General features: G+C 53.1%; 1 protein-coding gene across 1 annotated transcript in view; it reads left to right on the forward strand.

Annotated features, from left to right (window-relative positions):
* Positions 1-1,572: 1,572 nt before the first annotated feature.
* The window catches only part of ZSWIM5 (zinc finger SWIM-type containing 5), a 30,173-nt gene continuing 15,216 nt past the window's right edge, over positions 1,573-16,529 (forward strand). Inside the window, exons 1-3 of the mRNA XM_018072292.3 lie at positions 1,573-1,924; positions 10,549-10,697; positions 11,329-11,479. Of these exons, the coding sequence (XP_017927781.2) occupies positions 1,621-1,924; positions 10,549-10,697; positions 11,329-11,479 (604 nt within the window). The 5' untranslated portion in view covers positions 1,573-1,620. The remainder of the gene's footprint in view (positions 1,925-10,548; positions 10,698-11,328; positions 11,480-16,529) is intronic.

The following is a 16,529-nucleotide window of genomic DNA, read 5'->3' on the forward strand; positions in this document are numbered from 1 at the left end:
CTCCCGCGGCGCCGAGCCCAGCACCTCCGCAGCCACGCTTCCACTCCTGGCAGCGTGCAAGCAAGAGGGTAGTGCAGGGCTGTCCATCCCTCCCCTCCTGCTCTGCTGGCCACATGGGGTGGGTTTTGGGTGATGGCAGCAGAACAGGTCTGCTTTTCCCCCTCCCTCGCACTAAAGTAAAAGCAGACCTCCTTGACGCTTAATCAGATTTGAATGTGTTTTTTGGCGTGGCTTTAAAGAGACTGGCAGTGAATAGCTGGTTTTGATGCCATTTATTAAAAACCTCTGGTAGAATTTGTCTCCGAAAGCCTTTGTAAGAGCTGGCAAACGCACAAGGGTTTGATGCAGTTAATGTATTTTAATCTTCACCCCCCCACACCCCTTTCCCTTTTCTGTCGCTAATTGTAGGGCTCTCAGCTGTCTGCCGCCTTCTCCGGGGGGATGGCAGGCTCTGCAGGGACCTGTACATACACAGGCTTAATAAGGTTGCAGTGGCATGGAGAAAAGTGAGCATCCTCTTCAGGGAGGAGGGCTGGGATGGGCGGTGTGGGGTGCCAGGTCCCACACCAGGTTCTGACGCAGGGGCACCGGGTGGTCCTTGCCATGTTAATTAACTTCCTGGTGCAGCCTCATTCTCCTTGGCGGAATGAGACAGATGAGTGGGGGAACAAAGATGTCCGTTTTCCAGGGGCTGGGCAAGTGCAAAGTGTTCGTGTTGGACCCACTCAGCAGCTGGATCCCGAGAAGGGCTTCCTGAGGCTCCCTTTCAGATTGAGTTTGATGATCTTTCATCACTGACTTGGTCTCTCACTTGCTTGGTATATCCACCTTCCTTGGAGCCAAAGGACTTTCTGAGCCCATTTGATGCTCCTGACCTGCGTTTGGGACTTTTTGGGGGTATTTTTTCACACTTTGTGCCCAAAGGTGCTGCACCCCCTTGCAGCATGGTGAGGACTGTCAGGAGCACCATAAGATTAGTGTGGAGCAATTTGTGGAGCTCAAGGAGCAGTTTTCCCCCAGCCCACAGTTTGGGCTGTGCATTGCTCCTGTCACTGCTCCTTGTTTCCCCTGCGTGGAAGAGCTCAGAGCTGTGGCCATGCCCTGGAGCACTCTTCCTGGTTGAGGGTCAAAGTTGGAATTGCTTTGCATTTAGTTTGCCTCATCAAAGAAAAGTAAACTTCTAACAGCCCTCCCTCACTCATGTGAGTTGCAAATTTAGCGAGAGGGAGGCGTGGATGGAAATTACTCCCAGGAGAGAAACAGTCTGAGAGACTTAAACAAATGGGAACTGAGCAGCTTTGCTCTTCCCCTGAGGGTTTGGCTGTTAAATAAACTCACCGATGAGTCTGGCTGCTTGTGTGTGTTGGTGCAGAAGTGTGTTTGTACACAGGGGCTGGGTGTTGCTGGGTGTAAGCCACTGGGATGGGGTGTACTGGGTGCTGTACTCCTTGGCATAGAGATGCTCAAGCAGCCTTGGCTGGCCTTGCCTCCGTCCAGAGTTTGCAGGGATGGTTGAGGTCAGAGGGAAGCTCACCTGACCTTTCCCTCTTCTCCTTGCCCTCTCCAGGGTTCCACCTCAGCGGGACAGTGACAGAGCCAGCGACTGCAACAGAACCAGAGATGACCTACAAGGTGGCCATCAGCTTCGACCGCTGCAAAATCACCTCAGTGACGTGCGGCTGCGGGAACAAGGACATTTTTTACTGCGCTCACGTCGTGGCGCTTTCACTGTACAGGATCCGCAAGCCGGACCAGGTCAAACTCCGTCTTCCCATCTCAGAAACCCTTTTCCAGATGAACAGGGACCAGCTCCAGAAGTTTGTTCAGTATTTGATCACAGCACACCACACCGAGGTGCTGCCCACCGCCCAGAAGTTGGCTGATGAGATCCTGTCATCCAACTCGGAGATCAACCAAGTGCACGGTAATTCCTCCCTGGGTGACCTGGAACTGCTTTACTCTGTTTGGGCTGGGGTGGTGGTTTGGATGCTGATGGTGGTGGCCTTCATTTTGCTGTTTATCCGTTGCTGCACAGAGAGAGCTGGCAGTGTCACACTGATGTTAGTGCGTGGGTGCTGGGACCGCATCATCAGGGCATCCCCATCCTGCCCTCTGCTCTTCTTTATGTGTTTATCTGTCGAACATTGGCTTCAACAGGCAGGAAGAGGCAGAGCAGACAGGCTGGTGGTGCACAAGGCACAGCTCAGAGTAGAATGGAGAAGCCAAGGGTGGAGGACAGCAGCATGGTTAGTCCCCAGCACAGAAGGAGGTGGTGCTGGGACCCTGCAGAGCGAGAGGGGCAGTGGGGATGTGGCTCCTCCATCACGCAGGGACACGGTGTCAGCCCCAGCCCTGCACGTTGCTAAGTCAGATGCGGCTGAGCCGGCGGGAGATAAAGCTTTAATCTCCATGGGCGTTAATTTGCCCATAATAAATGAGCGCCGCTGTTCTGACCTACTGCACAAAGGCAGTGGAGATGTGTCCCGGGGCTTTGTGTTTGGAAGGTGCTTTTGACTTCCTCCCCTGCAAGTCTGGGGGACAGTGCCCATCCCTGCCCTGCCACACTGGCCCAGGAAGTAGCCCAGGCTCCAGGGGGTCTCCTGCTGTGTCTTTCCAAGGGCCCAGGAGGTTGCCCAGGGTCTGCAGCAATGAGCTGCTCCCCACCGTGCCTGTCCCACCAGCTGTAGAGCAGAGATAATAAACATTTATCTGCCACGGAAGGGCGTTGCGGGGATTAACACATGCCTGTTAAGTGCTCTGAAGATGAAAAGCCCCATGTGCAGCCTAAAATATCATCTGAACTGGTTGAATCCACATGTAGAGGTGAGGCCAGGGATTCACCTCCACCGTAGGGGTGATGGCAGCTCTGATCTTAGATGTTTTCCCCCTCCCTCTATCTATTCCTGCTCCTATGTTGGGAGTGGCCTTTGTCTCCTCTGCTGGGCCACGTCTGCTATGTGGGAGGTTGTGCTCTAAATAACTGGCTTTTGCAGGGGGCAGGGGGTCCTCAATTTTTGGCATTACAAAAGAGTGAGGAGCTGTGATACTGCAAGGATCTGGTGAGGGCCACTCCTTCCCTGAGCAGATCTGCTGAAGCTGAGGCTGGGCCAGATCCCTTCTTGGCCATTGTTTGAGGCTGCTTTCTCCTAAGCAGATTGAAGTAAAGCTTTTAAGACCCTGAATATTTATTGCTCTAGAGTCAGCAAAAGGCTGGTGATTGAGAGTCTTACAAAGATACAGATGTTGGCTCCGGTTCAATATCTGCCTCGTGTTTTTACAAGTGGTTTTAAAAAAAAACAAAGCAAAAATTCTCGGTCCCTTCAGACTCGTGCAAATTCACGCGCTCTAGCATGCGACTTTGAACCAACAGAGACACGGCGAATTACCCCACAGAAGGTGGCACCTGTCTGACACCCCTGTGGCTGCCCAGCTGGTTACAAGCAAGGAAATGCCTCTGCAAGCAGGAGAGCAGCCTCATCTCATCCTGGGGGAGGATGCAGATCAGCCTTAGGATGATGAGATGATCTGAAGATGACCTATAACTCATAGATTTTTGCCCCCTTTGAAAAGGAAGGCTCCAAAAAGCTCACATTCAAGTTCAGAGTGACGCTGTCCTGGGCTCCAGCTCTTGATCCTGGACAGTGTTGCAAGTTTTGGCCTCCTTGTCTTGCCAGAAACACAGCCACAGTCAACTGCATTGCAGAGCTACTAGAGCCCAGGGTGAGGAAGGGCTGCAGGCATGTGGGGTTTTGTATGGGAGAGCGATTTTGGGGTCTCCAGCTGAAGGGGATCCAAATTTGTCCCCCATCTCTCCCTTTCCAGCTGTGGTTCATGCATTCGTAGTGGGTCACTGATCCTGGGATTTGTAATTCTTCTAGCTATCTTTTACACAGAGGTTTATGGGCTTGTGTTCACAGTTCTTGACTGTGTCTAGTTCAGACCCTTGTGGTCACACCTTCGTTCACCTTGGGGTTGGGGCCAAGGTGGCTTTTGGCAGGCCAACCTCTGCAACTCAAGCAGTAGCCCAGTGTGTGCACTGGACACCTGAGGTTAACCTTGGAGCAAGAACAGCCTCTCCAGGAATACTTTATTCTTTCCCCCACCCATTTCTTCTGAGGAGAGCTCTATTGGGCTTTATGTAAGCATTGGGTCTTCCCCACCTGCTTCTGGTCACCCAAGGGGCTGTTCCTTCCGTGTTGATGGTGAGCACATGGGATGGAGCAGCTGATTCTGCACCAGGCTGGCTGGAAAATGCCCGTTGTGCAAAGGGATTGTCTGGTTTTGTACAATAAGGCTGTCAGGGATGCTCCTTCTCCTCCTGCAGAGCCTGAATGGAAGAGAAAATTACCGGCCATTGTCTGGCACGCTCGGCTCCGGGCACTGGAGCTTTGTTCCTTGCAGGAGTCTGTAGCCGCAGGCTGTGCACCGCGTGCCGATCTTCCCGGCTGTCTTCCTAGAAGGAAATGCAAACTATCCAGTAATGATGGAGTCTTGGAGTGCAGCCAAGGCACTCGCGTGTTCTCGAAGGATTCAGTCCAAGTAGAGCTCCAAGGTGTGCCTGCTGCTCTGCTCCCCACTTGACCTCCGCCTGCTGAAGTGGGTCACGTTTCTGCTCCCATGGCCTGGCTGCAAAGGGCAGTGTCCTCACAGCGAGAGCATGTCACGCGTCTGGCACCTCCACGCTCAGCAGCTGGAGTGAGGAGACCAGGGTTGGTTTCAGTGCTGTAGTGTGCCCTCCCCAAGGGGACAAAACCCAGCGGTGTGACTGCTCAGCATGGAGCAAGGCTGCGAGGGTGTCATTGCGCCAACAGAAGTGTCTCATGGCTGCTTGGCCTTTCCCAGTGGGGTGAATGCTGGGGGCATCCAGAATCTGCAACTGGAGAGCTGGAAGTCAGGACTCCAGCGAAGTGAGGATTATCTGGTGATGGCCACCTTGGCACCCTGCTCCCTCCCTCCTCCAAGAGTGTCAGCCCAGGGCTTTCCTTTGCTTGCTGTGGCAGCAGCCTGGCTCAGGGGATATGCAAGCTGAGAAAGTGGCTCAGGGCCACCAGCCCATGGTGGGACATGCTGGTGGGATTAGATGGGATTGGTGCAGCTTTGCTGTACCACTATGAAACCTGGGGCAAACACATCTTCCTGAGGTGTGGATGAGGAAGAGACAGTGATTGCTTTGGTGCAGTAAAGTACTACAGAGAGGGCCAGGAGATGTTGGAGAGGGCAACACTGAGAAAAAGCTGAAATGGGAGTTGTAGACAGAGAGGGATACTTTGGGGGCAAAAGCAAGTGAAGGAGGGGGAACTCAGAAGCACCAATGAGTCCTGACAGCAGTGCTGGTTTTCCTGCTCTCACAGCGTGGATCCAACATCCATCAACATCCAGTGCACAAGATCCAAGCCATCCCAAGCAGACTTGGGAGGCAGCCTTTATTTCCTCTGGTATTTTGGTTCATGCCTGTAGGGAATGATTTGAATTTATTTTAAGAGGAAGAATGGATCAGTGTGGGGTGTACAGAAAGGAAAGCTGTGTCTCAGATATGTTCCTTGAACTTGGTTGGAATATCTGGGCTTTGGAAGCAAACACTGAATTCTTCTGCAGTCTGTGGCAAAGGAGAGGAGGCTGATGGAAACTGCTGCAGGGCCAGACAGTGGTCATTAAAATCTGTAATTAGAAGCTTAAAGACAGGACAGTGCCTGTGAGTCCAGAAGACCTGGGGCTTAGAGGTACCTTTCATGCATCATTGATGAATTCTTGCCCTTCCTTGGGTAAGGAGCAGAAGGTTTTGGCAGCCCCAGTGTTTGCAGCTCTGTAACTCACCCTGCTTGAGCTGAACTTAATCATGTCAGAGAGTGCTGCTGCCTGCAGCCCAGGAGACATGGCTGGGGCGGTCTGTCTGCCCCATGGAAATGCCAGCACGTGACACTGTGGTGCTCAGCTGATGCCATCGAAGGGCTTGGGATGCTCTTCTCAGCCAGAAGTGGGAAAAGCCACAAAGCTGCTGTCGCACAGTGCAGGGGCAGCTCCCTCCAAGAACAAGCCAGTGTGAGTCACCAAGAGGCCTCTGTGGTCCTGCAGGGACTCAGGAGCTTCCTTGGAGGAGAGGACTTTCGGAAAACCCTGAGGCCTTGGCATGGGAAAACCAGATCTGCTTATGGAAAAGACACAAGGAGACCTCTGCCTCATCTGTTCCCCATTGTCCCAGATGCATTCTTGACCACCTTGAACCTTCTTTCAACTCCTGGGCTAATACTGCCCTTCACCTGTTGGCCCATGTTGCTCCTTGTGCACAGCAGGTCAATGTGCAGGAAGTCCCTGCTTGTCCTGTCACACCGAGCCAGGGCTGATGTTTGAGGAGTCCTGGGGTGGTCTTTAACTTTCAGGTCATCCTGAGACGGGCGTCTGGAGGGCAACACCAGTAAATCTATTTGAAATTCTGCCTTCCTGCAGTGGAGGAGGAGAAGGTCAGATCTCCAGGGGATTCGTGTTCCTGTTTGCTGAGCTGATGTAGATTTAGTGGATTTAAGCGAAAATAACACACCTGAGTGCTGGAGAGAAGTTCTTCCCCCTTGTCCTGCAGAGGCACTGGGGTTGCCAAATGACTCTGGAGCACACGAGTGGTGCTTGACAAGCAGCTTCCAAAGTTGGGTGTACCACATACTGGTACCAGCTGGACCACAGAGCTCCACCATGCTGAGATCCAGTCCAGATTCACTTGCCCCATCGCTGGCAGGTGTGTTTGAATCTTCAGGCCACCCTGGAGGACCCCCCCCCTCCCGCAACCTGTCTCCACTTGAAAACAAATCAGGAGCCTTGGCAGAGCTCAATTCCTTGCTTCACTGCTATTTTTAATCCCTTGTTAGAGTTCATTTCCTTTCTGGTGCCTGGTTATTTTCTCTCCTTGGTTTTCTGCTGTTTGCTTATTTGTCCACATCCTCCCCACCCCCCTCCCTGAACTGTTCCTTCAGGTCTGTTTTCTCTCTGGGCTTGGGAGAGGCAGCCCTGAGGCGTTCAGCAACGCCACCACGTGCAGTCATGAGATGGCCCTTGTGAACTGCCACCACCATGGCCAGCCCTGCTCCGGGCACCACTGACCCCGGGGCCAGCATGGCCAGGCCCCAAACCACTGACAGGTGCTGGGCACAGTTTGGTGAGATGACCATGGGAGCGATGCTGGAGCAGTCATCTTTATCCCTGGGTGGCTTTTAGCATCAGTTTGTCAGCTCCAGGCACTGATTAAAAATAATAATTGTCCCTTTTTCTTTATGTCACCAATCCTGCTTTGGGTGAGATGCTCTGGGAGTGCTTTCCACTTCACCCACCCTTCTTGGGTTCAGGAGCTTGGGTTTGGGATGTGCCAGTGCCTTGGCATGACCCACGAGATCCCTCTGCCTCCTTAGCCCTGAAAATCTGTGGCGTTCCAGTGCAGAAGCACCTTTTGTTTTCTTCATGTAAGGCAGCTAATTTCTGAGCAAGGAATTGAATTTTCCGTGCCTGGCTTCACTCTGTTTTCTTATTTGTGGATTTTTCCAGTCCTTATTTCTCAGTCTTTGTATTTGCCTGGAGGAGTCTCGCTTGGCTGTCAAACAGTTAAACCCCGAGCCCCCTGGAAGGGAGGAATCCTGGGCTGTGATGGATTGCATTTTTATCTCTGTTTCTACAGCCAGTGTAAACGGGCTGGTGAAACACTTTCCACTCAAGATGTGCAACAGTGTTTCCTTAAATCTGAATCCGGCAGGACCAAGATCCAGCACATCTGAAACAGGGCTCTTTGGAGCACGAATGCTGCTATATGAGAAATGTGTTATGCAGGCGCCGGGCTGTTTTACATGCCGTTCCCGGCTCCTTTGGAGCTGAGACATGGAATCACTCATCAGCTGCGTCACGGCATACCGCTGCTGAAGCCCCCACGGTGTGAACGTTGGCAAAGGGAAGTGGACAAATCCTGCCATTAATATTTAAACCCAGCACAAATCCCGTTGTTTGCTCTTAAATGTTTATCCAGCTCCCCGGCGTAATTGGGCAGCCTGTTATCTGCCGGGTTGTGTTGCACGTGTGGGAATCTGCTATTACAGCCCTCCCTCCGAATATTTTGCAGGAGAGCAAAATACATTTACAAGCAAATTTGGGTTTTATCTGGAGGCGCGGGAGGCGCGTTACTAATTTGGCTGCGGCCCGAACCCCAACGTGCGAAGTGCTCAATGTGTTGTGTGGGAGGAGGAGGTTTTATTTAGCTGCACACTCCTCTCCTCGCTGCCTGGGCTTTCCGTCTCTAACGCTGCGTGAGAGCAGCAAGCGCCGAGGGTAGCCGGGGAACCCCAAAAAAATGCAGTCGCTCTTTGCATCTCCAGAACTCCTCCACCTTAATCTGTCGCAGCGGCCCCGGTGAGGGACCAAGGATGAACTGAGCTTAGATGGGTCACCCCAGGCACCTCCTGGTCCCTATAGATGCAGCCAGGTGACCCCATAAAGGCAGTCGAGGCTGCTCCGGGTAGCTGCAGCTAGGAGTGGCGGGCAGGAGGGCGGGGAGGAGGATATTAAGAGTGCAAGCGTCTGGGATACCTAGGGATGGGGCCGGATAAGCGCTCATGGTAGACAGATTAGTCATCGGTTCCTGATAGGGGATAATCACTGGCTTGTCTGCTCTTTATCTGTGAGATAAGGATGAGGCTGGGGGAGGGAAGGAAAAGGCACAGAAAAGCTCAGAGGGCCAGAGTGGACTGTCCCTGTCCCTGGCGTGGTTGTCCCTTGTGGCTTATGGCAGGGCTTGGCCGCTGGCGGCAGAGGAGGAGGATCAGGCCATGTGTGGGGCTGTAGGCAAAAACCTTCATGCTCATCCAGGAGCTGTGATTTCCTTTCTATTGCTTCAGCTCCCATCCCAATTACGTGGTTGTGTCGCCTATAAATTATTCTGCAGAGGGAGCAGCAGCATCCTGTCCCTTCAGCATGCCTAGAGCTTGCTGGAACTTCTCTCAGGCAGTGACTGTTAGCAGAAATTAAAGTAATTTTGTAAAGGATGTTAAATACAAATAACTATCCTACAGGGTCAGGATCATTCTCAGCCTTTCCTGGAGGAGCAAAACCCCTCAGGTTGGTGTTGTCTTGCTTACAAGCCAGGAAGAGACAGTTGCCCTGCTGAACAAGCATTCTGGAGCATGATTTTCATGAATTGCATTTGAGCTCCTGGTTCAGCAATACACGGGGCTGAGGCATGCACAGCATCCCAAGCTGTCTCTGTAGAAAAGTGGTTTCTGATACCCACTCAGATCCCAGTCAAGTAGGGAAGACATCATTAAGATTTAATTGGGAATATGTCAGCTACAGCATCCCTTAGCTCTCTGACCCTCTTCCTTGCTTGAGAGGGAGATGAGATGGGAGAAGCAGACCAAAGTGGAGTGGAACATCCTCCAGCCACCTCTGTCCCTCCTTGCCATTGGCTCTCCCTGATGAGTCCCTGAGCAGGACTCAAAAACAGGGAGCTGAGAAGCCAAGTTTCTGTTCCCTTTTGAGCTCCTGGCTGCTTGCTGGACTCGTGCTGCTGCCTGCCCTGTGAGCCCTGGAACCCATCATTGGGAGATAGGGTAGTGCTTTGGGGGACAAAATGGGAATTGGAAGGGGCAAGGCAAGGGAAATTTGGTCCAAGTTGTTTAAGGCACTTGTGGGTTTTCTGTCTTTTTTTGTTCTCTGGAAGGTGAAGTACAGCCTTTGAACACATGCATGTGACTGCCAAAGGCTCTGCTCTGGTCGCAGTTTGCTCTTTGAAGGATTATCGATCCTTTGTTCTTTCCTGCAGAGGGTCTCTCCCAGGCAGGTACATGGATGCCCAGAGACTTGTCCCCTGTCCTAAAACAAATGAGGGGCAGGACCAGGTGTTTAACCCAGGGCTCTGGAGCCCATATGCAGTGATAGCTTTGTTAAACTGTTCCAAACATGGGAAAGGGCTTGCAGGAACTGGAGCTTTACTGATGCTTTAACAAACCTGTGATGTGAAGCAGCAGGATGAGCACCCTGGGCAATCCCTGGAGCCATGGAGCGCTCCAGGCTCTGCAGCTGCATTGCCTGCACTCCTGGGGCTTTGGAGGAAGGCAGGCCCCTGCTGTCCCTCAGCCTCACTTCATGTGGGATGCAGAGGGAGAGTGGCCAGGCAAGCATTAGCCCTGTGGTCAGGATCCCTCCTGATGGCTGCTGCCCCCACTGTGTTGGGAGAGCATGGTGCTGCCAGCTGGAGCTCCCTGCCTGGGAATCAGGGTGGTATTCACCCACCTGAACTAATAAAATAGAGGTAGATCTACTCCTTGGTGATGGGACTGCTGATCTGCTGAGAGGGTAATCAGGCATTGGAATGGGCTGCCCAGGGAAGTGGTGGATTCTCCGTCCTTGGAGGTTTTTAAGACAAGACTGGATGTGGCACTTAGCACCATGGTCTACCAACCGCAGTGGTAGTGGATCAAGGATTGGACTTGATGATCTCAGAGGTCCCTTCCAACCCAGCTGATTCTATGATTCTGTGATAAACACAGTTGTCTCTTTCCTCCTCCCTCCCTGTTCCCTCAGGCGCTCCTGACCCTACTGCTGGGGCCAGCATCGACGACGAGAACTGCTGGCACTTGGACGAGGAGCAGGTCCGAGAGCAGGTGAAGCTGTTCCTATCTCAGGGAGGGTACTACGGCTCGGGGAAGCAGCTCAACTCCATGTTTGCCAAGGTGAGGAGCCGGCTGCTCTCTCCCATCTCCGCCCGGCATGTCACGTAGCTGGCAGCTCGCTGGCTGCCCTGGCAGGGTGCCCATCACAGCTGGGAATCTCTGCTCCAGTGCCTTCTCGCCCTGTCGCGGAGCAGGCGGTTGTAATCCAGGCTCTGGGTCAGGCCTGGGTTGTCTCACCTGCTGTCCTGGCAGGTCCCTTCCTCCCATGTGATGGGCTTGCCATGATCCCTATGCAAGACGAGGCCTTCCCTCGTCTCCCCTTCAGCATGGTGGGGAAAAAGCCAACCCTGCAGAGCCTACCAAGGCATGGAAAGGTGCCAGCAGCCTATGGGCTCTTCTCTTTCTTTGCAGAAGGGCTTTGTTTTCATGTTCTTAGTCACTTGGTCCTCTTCACAGCCTGGCTGTGGCTGCTACTCACTTGGGCTCCAACCAGCCTCATCACTGCCATTACATGAGGATTGTAATGTATAACGTTATGCACACACACACACATACATATATACATGTATGTATTTACAGTCTGGACCCTCAGGATGAGGGAGCTGTGGCTTGCCAGCAAGGTCAATGTATCTTAAACACCTCTGAGGGATCATGTTTGTCTCACTGAAGACCTTCTCTTTGTCCTTTCCAGGTCCGGGAGATGCTGCGCATGAGGGACTCCAACGGGGCCAGGATGCTGACGCTGATAACAGAGCAGTTCATGGCTGATCCTCGGCTCTCCCTCTGGAGACAGCAGGGGACGGGCATAACAGAGAAGTGCCGGCAGCTCTGGGATGAGCTGGGTAAGGGCCACTGCCTTGCAGAGAACAGCAGGGCTGTCTGGGCTGCTGGGCCAATGGACATCATTCCAGAGGCCCTTTGGGGCTCTTCCCTGGGAGAGGAGACCCTGAGAGATGCCAGGAGCTTACTTTATCCCCTGCTGGGGAAATGCTGGTGGGAGAGCTGGATCAGGCCCAAACCACACAGTTCAACACCTTAAACCAGCCCCTCTCCTGCAAAGGGGTCAAGGACGATGAGTGTGCAGCGTGTGGCCAGTCCCATGCTTGCAGCAGCCTGGTGTTTGGTGTGCTGCCCCAAAGCCTTTGCAAGGCAGGACACAGGGGGCTGGTGAGCCCTAAGGGCTGGATGTAGCTGGATGTGCAAGTGCTGTTTCTGGAGGAACCATGATCCAGAGGGGGAAAGGCAGGTTCTCAAGTGTCATCACATCTAACAGATTTCTGCCTGCTGTGGTGCGCGTTTCCGGGGTGAAGGGGGCAGGATGGGTGGCACAGAGCCTGGCTGTAAGGGAAATGCAGCTCTGGGTAATTCTGTCTAAGCACCTTAGACACTGGCTCAGCTGGCTGACACTGTAATATGATTAGAACAAAACATTTAGATGATGTGGGCTTGGGGAGGTTGGTTGTGTGGTGAAGTTAACCCAACAGTTTTGGGCTGTCCTGGACATCTGTGATCTTGGGTGAATAGTTTGACTTGAGCCATAGTTTTATGAGTGAGTTTGAGCTTCTCTGCAGCCTGCTGGTAGGAGATGCTGTGCAAGGGCAAGGACTGACTGGCTGGGACCAAAGGAATCTTGTAGAACTGGAAGAAGGATTAGGATGGTCCAGGATCTGGAGCACCTGAAGCTGCAGCTGGAAATCACAGACCCTCCTACCAAGTGCCCAGCAAATGCAAATATAGTCATGAGGCTGGGGACCCTGGCCAAATAGTGCAGACAAGGGCTGGGCAGGGATGGGATGACTCGCTTCTGTATGAAGTTCCCTGCATGGAAATAACTACACCAGCTCTGGAGAGCTCATCTGTGCTTGCTTGCCAAGAAGATATTTCCAGGATTTTGGGATGCTGCAGCTAGACAGTTGGATAAGCAAGGATCCTGGAGAGATGGCCAAGTCCACCAAGCCAGAATTTCCGCATGGAAGAAAGCAAACGCATTGGTGAAACGTGAATGGATGGGGGTGTGGGCAGGCCTAGACACAGGAAGCAATTTGCCCAAAATTACAGATTATTTGGCCAGATTTCCAACCCTGTATCCAAGCCGAGAGCCCTCCCTCCCTTCCTGCACAGACAGGGGGGGAGTGGTTGGGTTTCCGTCCCGGCTTAGCCGTACAAGGACCAGGTTGGCGCGCGCAGTTTTGGTCGGCACAGTGGGAGGAGGTGACAGCACGTCCCCGTCGGCAGATGGCAAAGTGGCTGGGGAACATCAGGGCCTTACCAGGGCTGGATCAACGTGACAGCAGGGGAAGTGTGGTGCCAGCCAACACACGTCAGAGCAAGCAGCTCGCCTGGCATAGGCATGTCACATGGGAGGGTCTGGGCATCTCCACGCTGAAGAGAAGCCCCTGTAGAGGACATGTTGATGTTCCAAGAAGCGGCTCCAGGACAGGATGGGCATGGACTATACTCAAAGCAGGGATTATTCCCCCTATTTTACAGAAGCCTTTTGGATTTGACCTTGGGCAGCGTTTGCTGTAGGAACAGAGCATCTCTCTGAAGGAAGGGTGGAGGCATGGAGGGACCAGCGCTGCTGTGAGTTGGTGGAGCTCACCGGTAACAAACCTGAGCAACAGAGAGAGGTGTCCCAAACCATCCCTGGGATGGGTAACAGTAGCCAGGGCATATCAGGCAGTGAAGGCACCTTGTCTGACTGCCTGTGGGCTGTGGATGCCAAAGCTGCTGGTGTTACCACTGCTGCTGAAGGGAGGGATGAGAGGCCTGTTGCCAGCTGCCATGGGAAGCCCTGGCACAGACCGCAGTCCTCCATCACGTGGAAGCAAAAAATGGGCCTCTTGGAAATTATTTTGGGCACGTGTTTAATAATTAATCATTGATTTTACCAAAGACTGCATCACAGACTTGCGTGGGATTGGAAGAAGATCAGCCTTAAAGAAGATTGTGGATTTGTGCTGGGGAAAATGTAAAGGATTTTGCAGGATTTCGGAGTTTAAAAGAAAAAAAAAAATTAAAATAAAAATGGGATCGTTTGCTTGTGCGTGTGCTGCCAACTGAACATCTATTGCCCCGTCTGCTGGGGAGCCAAAGGAAGGACCTGCTGGCTGGAGAGCTCAGCAGCGTGGGAGTATTTGCCCTGGCGCATTAGTACTTACGATTAAAGCCTAATTACAAAAAATAGACGAAAAACCAGCTGAAGTGCAGCCTGACCTTAATCTGCCTGGAGACGGGTTTATTTATCTCGGCCACTTGTTTACAGTGGGGAATTTCAGCAGATTAAGCCGGGGAGCGACCCTGTGGGAAACGGGAGAATTTCTTTGATGGTTTGGAAACTTGGGCGCGGGATCGGAGCGCCTGTCTTCTCCGGGGCCGGCAGCCAGGACTGCTGGGCTGGGAAGGCTCTGACCCCCCCGTCCCTGCACCCAGCCCCGTCATCAAAAAGCATTTTTGTTTAGAGGCTTAGCTTAATCGTGATCTGCTGCTTTGTTCCCCGCTTAACCTCCTGCTATTGGAAAGTTCAGATGAAGGTTTCTGCAGCATATGAAGAGACACGGAGTCTGACCCGGCGTGGCATTTTGGCTCAGGACAGGAGTCACTTGTGCTGTCAGCTGATGTCACTTGACCATAGGGCTCAGAAAACCACTCTATTCTATCTCCCAGATAATTATCATGACCGAGACATATGCAAATCCCACTTCCCTCCTTGCTCCCATCTCCCCACCGCATCTCCTGCAGGAGAGCCCAGGGGCATAACGTTTTGGCAGGCAAAGGATGCCTCGGAGGGCTCCCAAAAATAGGCAGCAGAGTCATGAGGCTTCCGAAGATCGCATATTAGCTGAGCTGTGGGAGCCAAAAATCCAACGGGTGCATCCCATTCCTGGGGGCGGTGGAGCCGGAGCACCAAGCCTCGTTACCGCCTGTCAGCCAAGCTCTGTGCACCAGCAGAGGCGTGAGCTGGAATTGCCGGAGGCTGCTTTTCACACAAGCAGCCCCAAAGTGGGCGAAGAAGGGCAATGACAACAGGCGGGAGCCCTGGTGGGAAGGGGATGCCCAACACCAGGAGCCAAGTGCAGGATTTATCTCATGGCCATCCGAGGGGGTGGGGAGTTCTGTGCCCTCAGAGTGGCAGTGGGCAGGCACCCACCACTTGGCTGAGGGGTAGCAACCAGAGCCTTAAAGAAGACTCATTCTCTGGAGCTGAGACCTGATTTTTTCAAAGATGCCATGTCTGCGCATCCCCTGTGGAGCCTGCAGGAGCCTGGGAGCGAGTGACATGGACTCTGGGAAGGATGGGCCCCTAAGGAGGTAGCTCTTTTACGCATTAATTAATCGCTGATGTTGCAGCTCAAAAATCTTAATCCCCCGTGTTCATCAGAAAGGAGTGGGGTTTTGGTGGGGTTTCCTGGGAGCCCCGAAGCTGAGAGGCAGATGGAGCTGGACCAGGAAAGAGCTGCTTTGGACATTTGCTGGTCCTCAGTGCCTGCGATTGTTTTTCCCATGCCCATTCCTGGATGTGATGCTGCTGCTACCGTCTGCGTTGTGACGCAGTGATGTCTCTCCTGCCGAGCCAAACTGCTCCGAGGAGCCAGACGTGCACAGCCTCCACGCCTTACTAATGTTTTTAACTAAACATGTCCACAAGTCCCAAGTTGGCAAAGGATGGGTCTGAGGAGGTGCACCCCAAAAGCACCACCAAAGCTGAGCTGTAACGCAGAGGAGCAGAGACGCCAGAGTGGGGCCAGGGCCAGGACATCACTGCTCAGTCTGGTTTTGCCTTGTGTTGCCTGGCAAAGGGACTGGCTGCTCTGGCTGCCTGTGTCAGAGCTGCAGCCTCGCTCGGGGCTGTTTGGCTCAGTGGCAGGGCTGTGCAGCTGGGGAGCTACTGCTCAAAACACAGCGAGCGAGGGAGGGGGTTTGGGCTCGTGGAGGAATCCCCTCGTTGTGCAGTGGAGGCGTGTTGGGTGATGTTGTCCTGCCACAGGCTGTCACTTTGGGGTAGGAGCTTGGCTCTGGGAGTCATGGGGAGAGGTGGGGGAGAGCACCAGGCTGGGTTGGGAGAGGGAAGGTGCTCCAGGTTGATGCTGGCAGCATGGAGGAGAGGCAAGGGAATGTGTTTCTGCAGGAGGCTGAGCTGTCCCATGTGTATGACAGGATTTGACATAGGCAGAGAGAGGAGCAGCAGGAGCTGCTCAGCCTGAGGGCATCCCTGGGGGCACCTCACACTGCAGCTGTGCCAGCCCACAGCCATCCCACCCCATCGGGCAGGCACAAGGGAGGGAACTTGCCGCATCTTGGCAGCCTTGCAGGGAAATTTGGCTAGAAATGCAATTAGCTAGAGGAGTATTCATGATTTTGCACTTATTTAGGTTGCTGTAGCCCTTACCAGAGCAGTGAGTGACCCAGGAGAGTCGGCAAGGCTCAGTTCACAGCACCAGTGTCAGTTTTATGAAAGGATGAGTTGGATCTTAATGACAACAGATGTCCTTGGTCCTGGTTTTACCTCTCACGTAGCAGACAACATCATCAGGACTGTGAGGTCCCACGGTTGACCTAGAGGGTGTCAGCGTGTGTGTCCTTCTGGTGGGCATCTCTGCTTGTGAGATCCAGAGGACTCACACCTGGGAGGGCTCTTGCCTGCAAGACATCAAGCCAAGCTCGAGGTTCCGCTGCTGGTTCCTCTACAGGCTGGGGGCTACTGGGGATTAAAAAAGAAAAAGAGGGGGAAAAAAAAGAAAGAAAATACACCAAATCTCCTTTTTAAATAGTTGAATGCAAATGGCCTGAAGAACAATGGCAGATGAAATAGCATTCAGAGCGGGTTTTAAAGCGCTTGGAACGTGGGTAGGATCAAAATCAGGTTAGTCTTTGGAGATACAGACTCTGCAG

The sequence above is a fragment of the Manacus vitellinus genome, unplaced genomic scaffold (genome assembly GCF_001715985.3).
Source record: "Manacus vitellinus isolate BGI_N305 unplaced genomic scaffold, ASM171598v3 scaffold_21_pilon, whole genome shotgun sequence".
Lineage (NCBI taxonomy): Eukaryota > Metazoa > Chordata > Aves > Passeriformes > Pipridae > Manacus > Manacus vitellinus.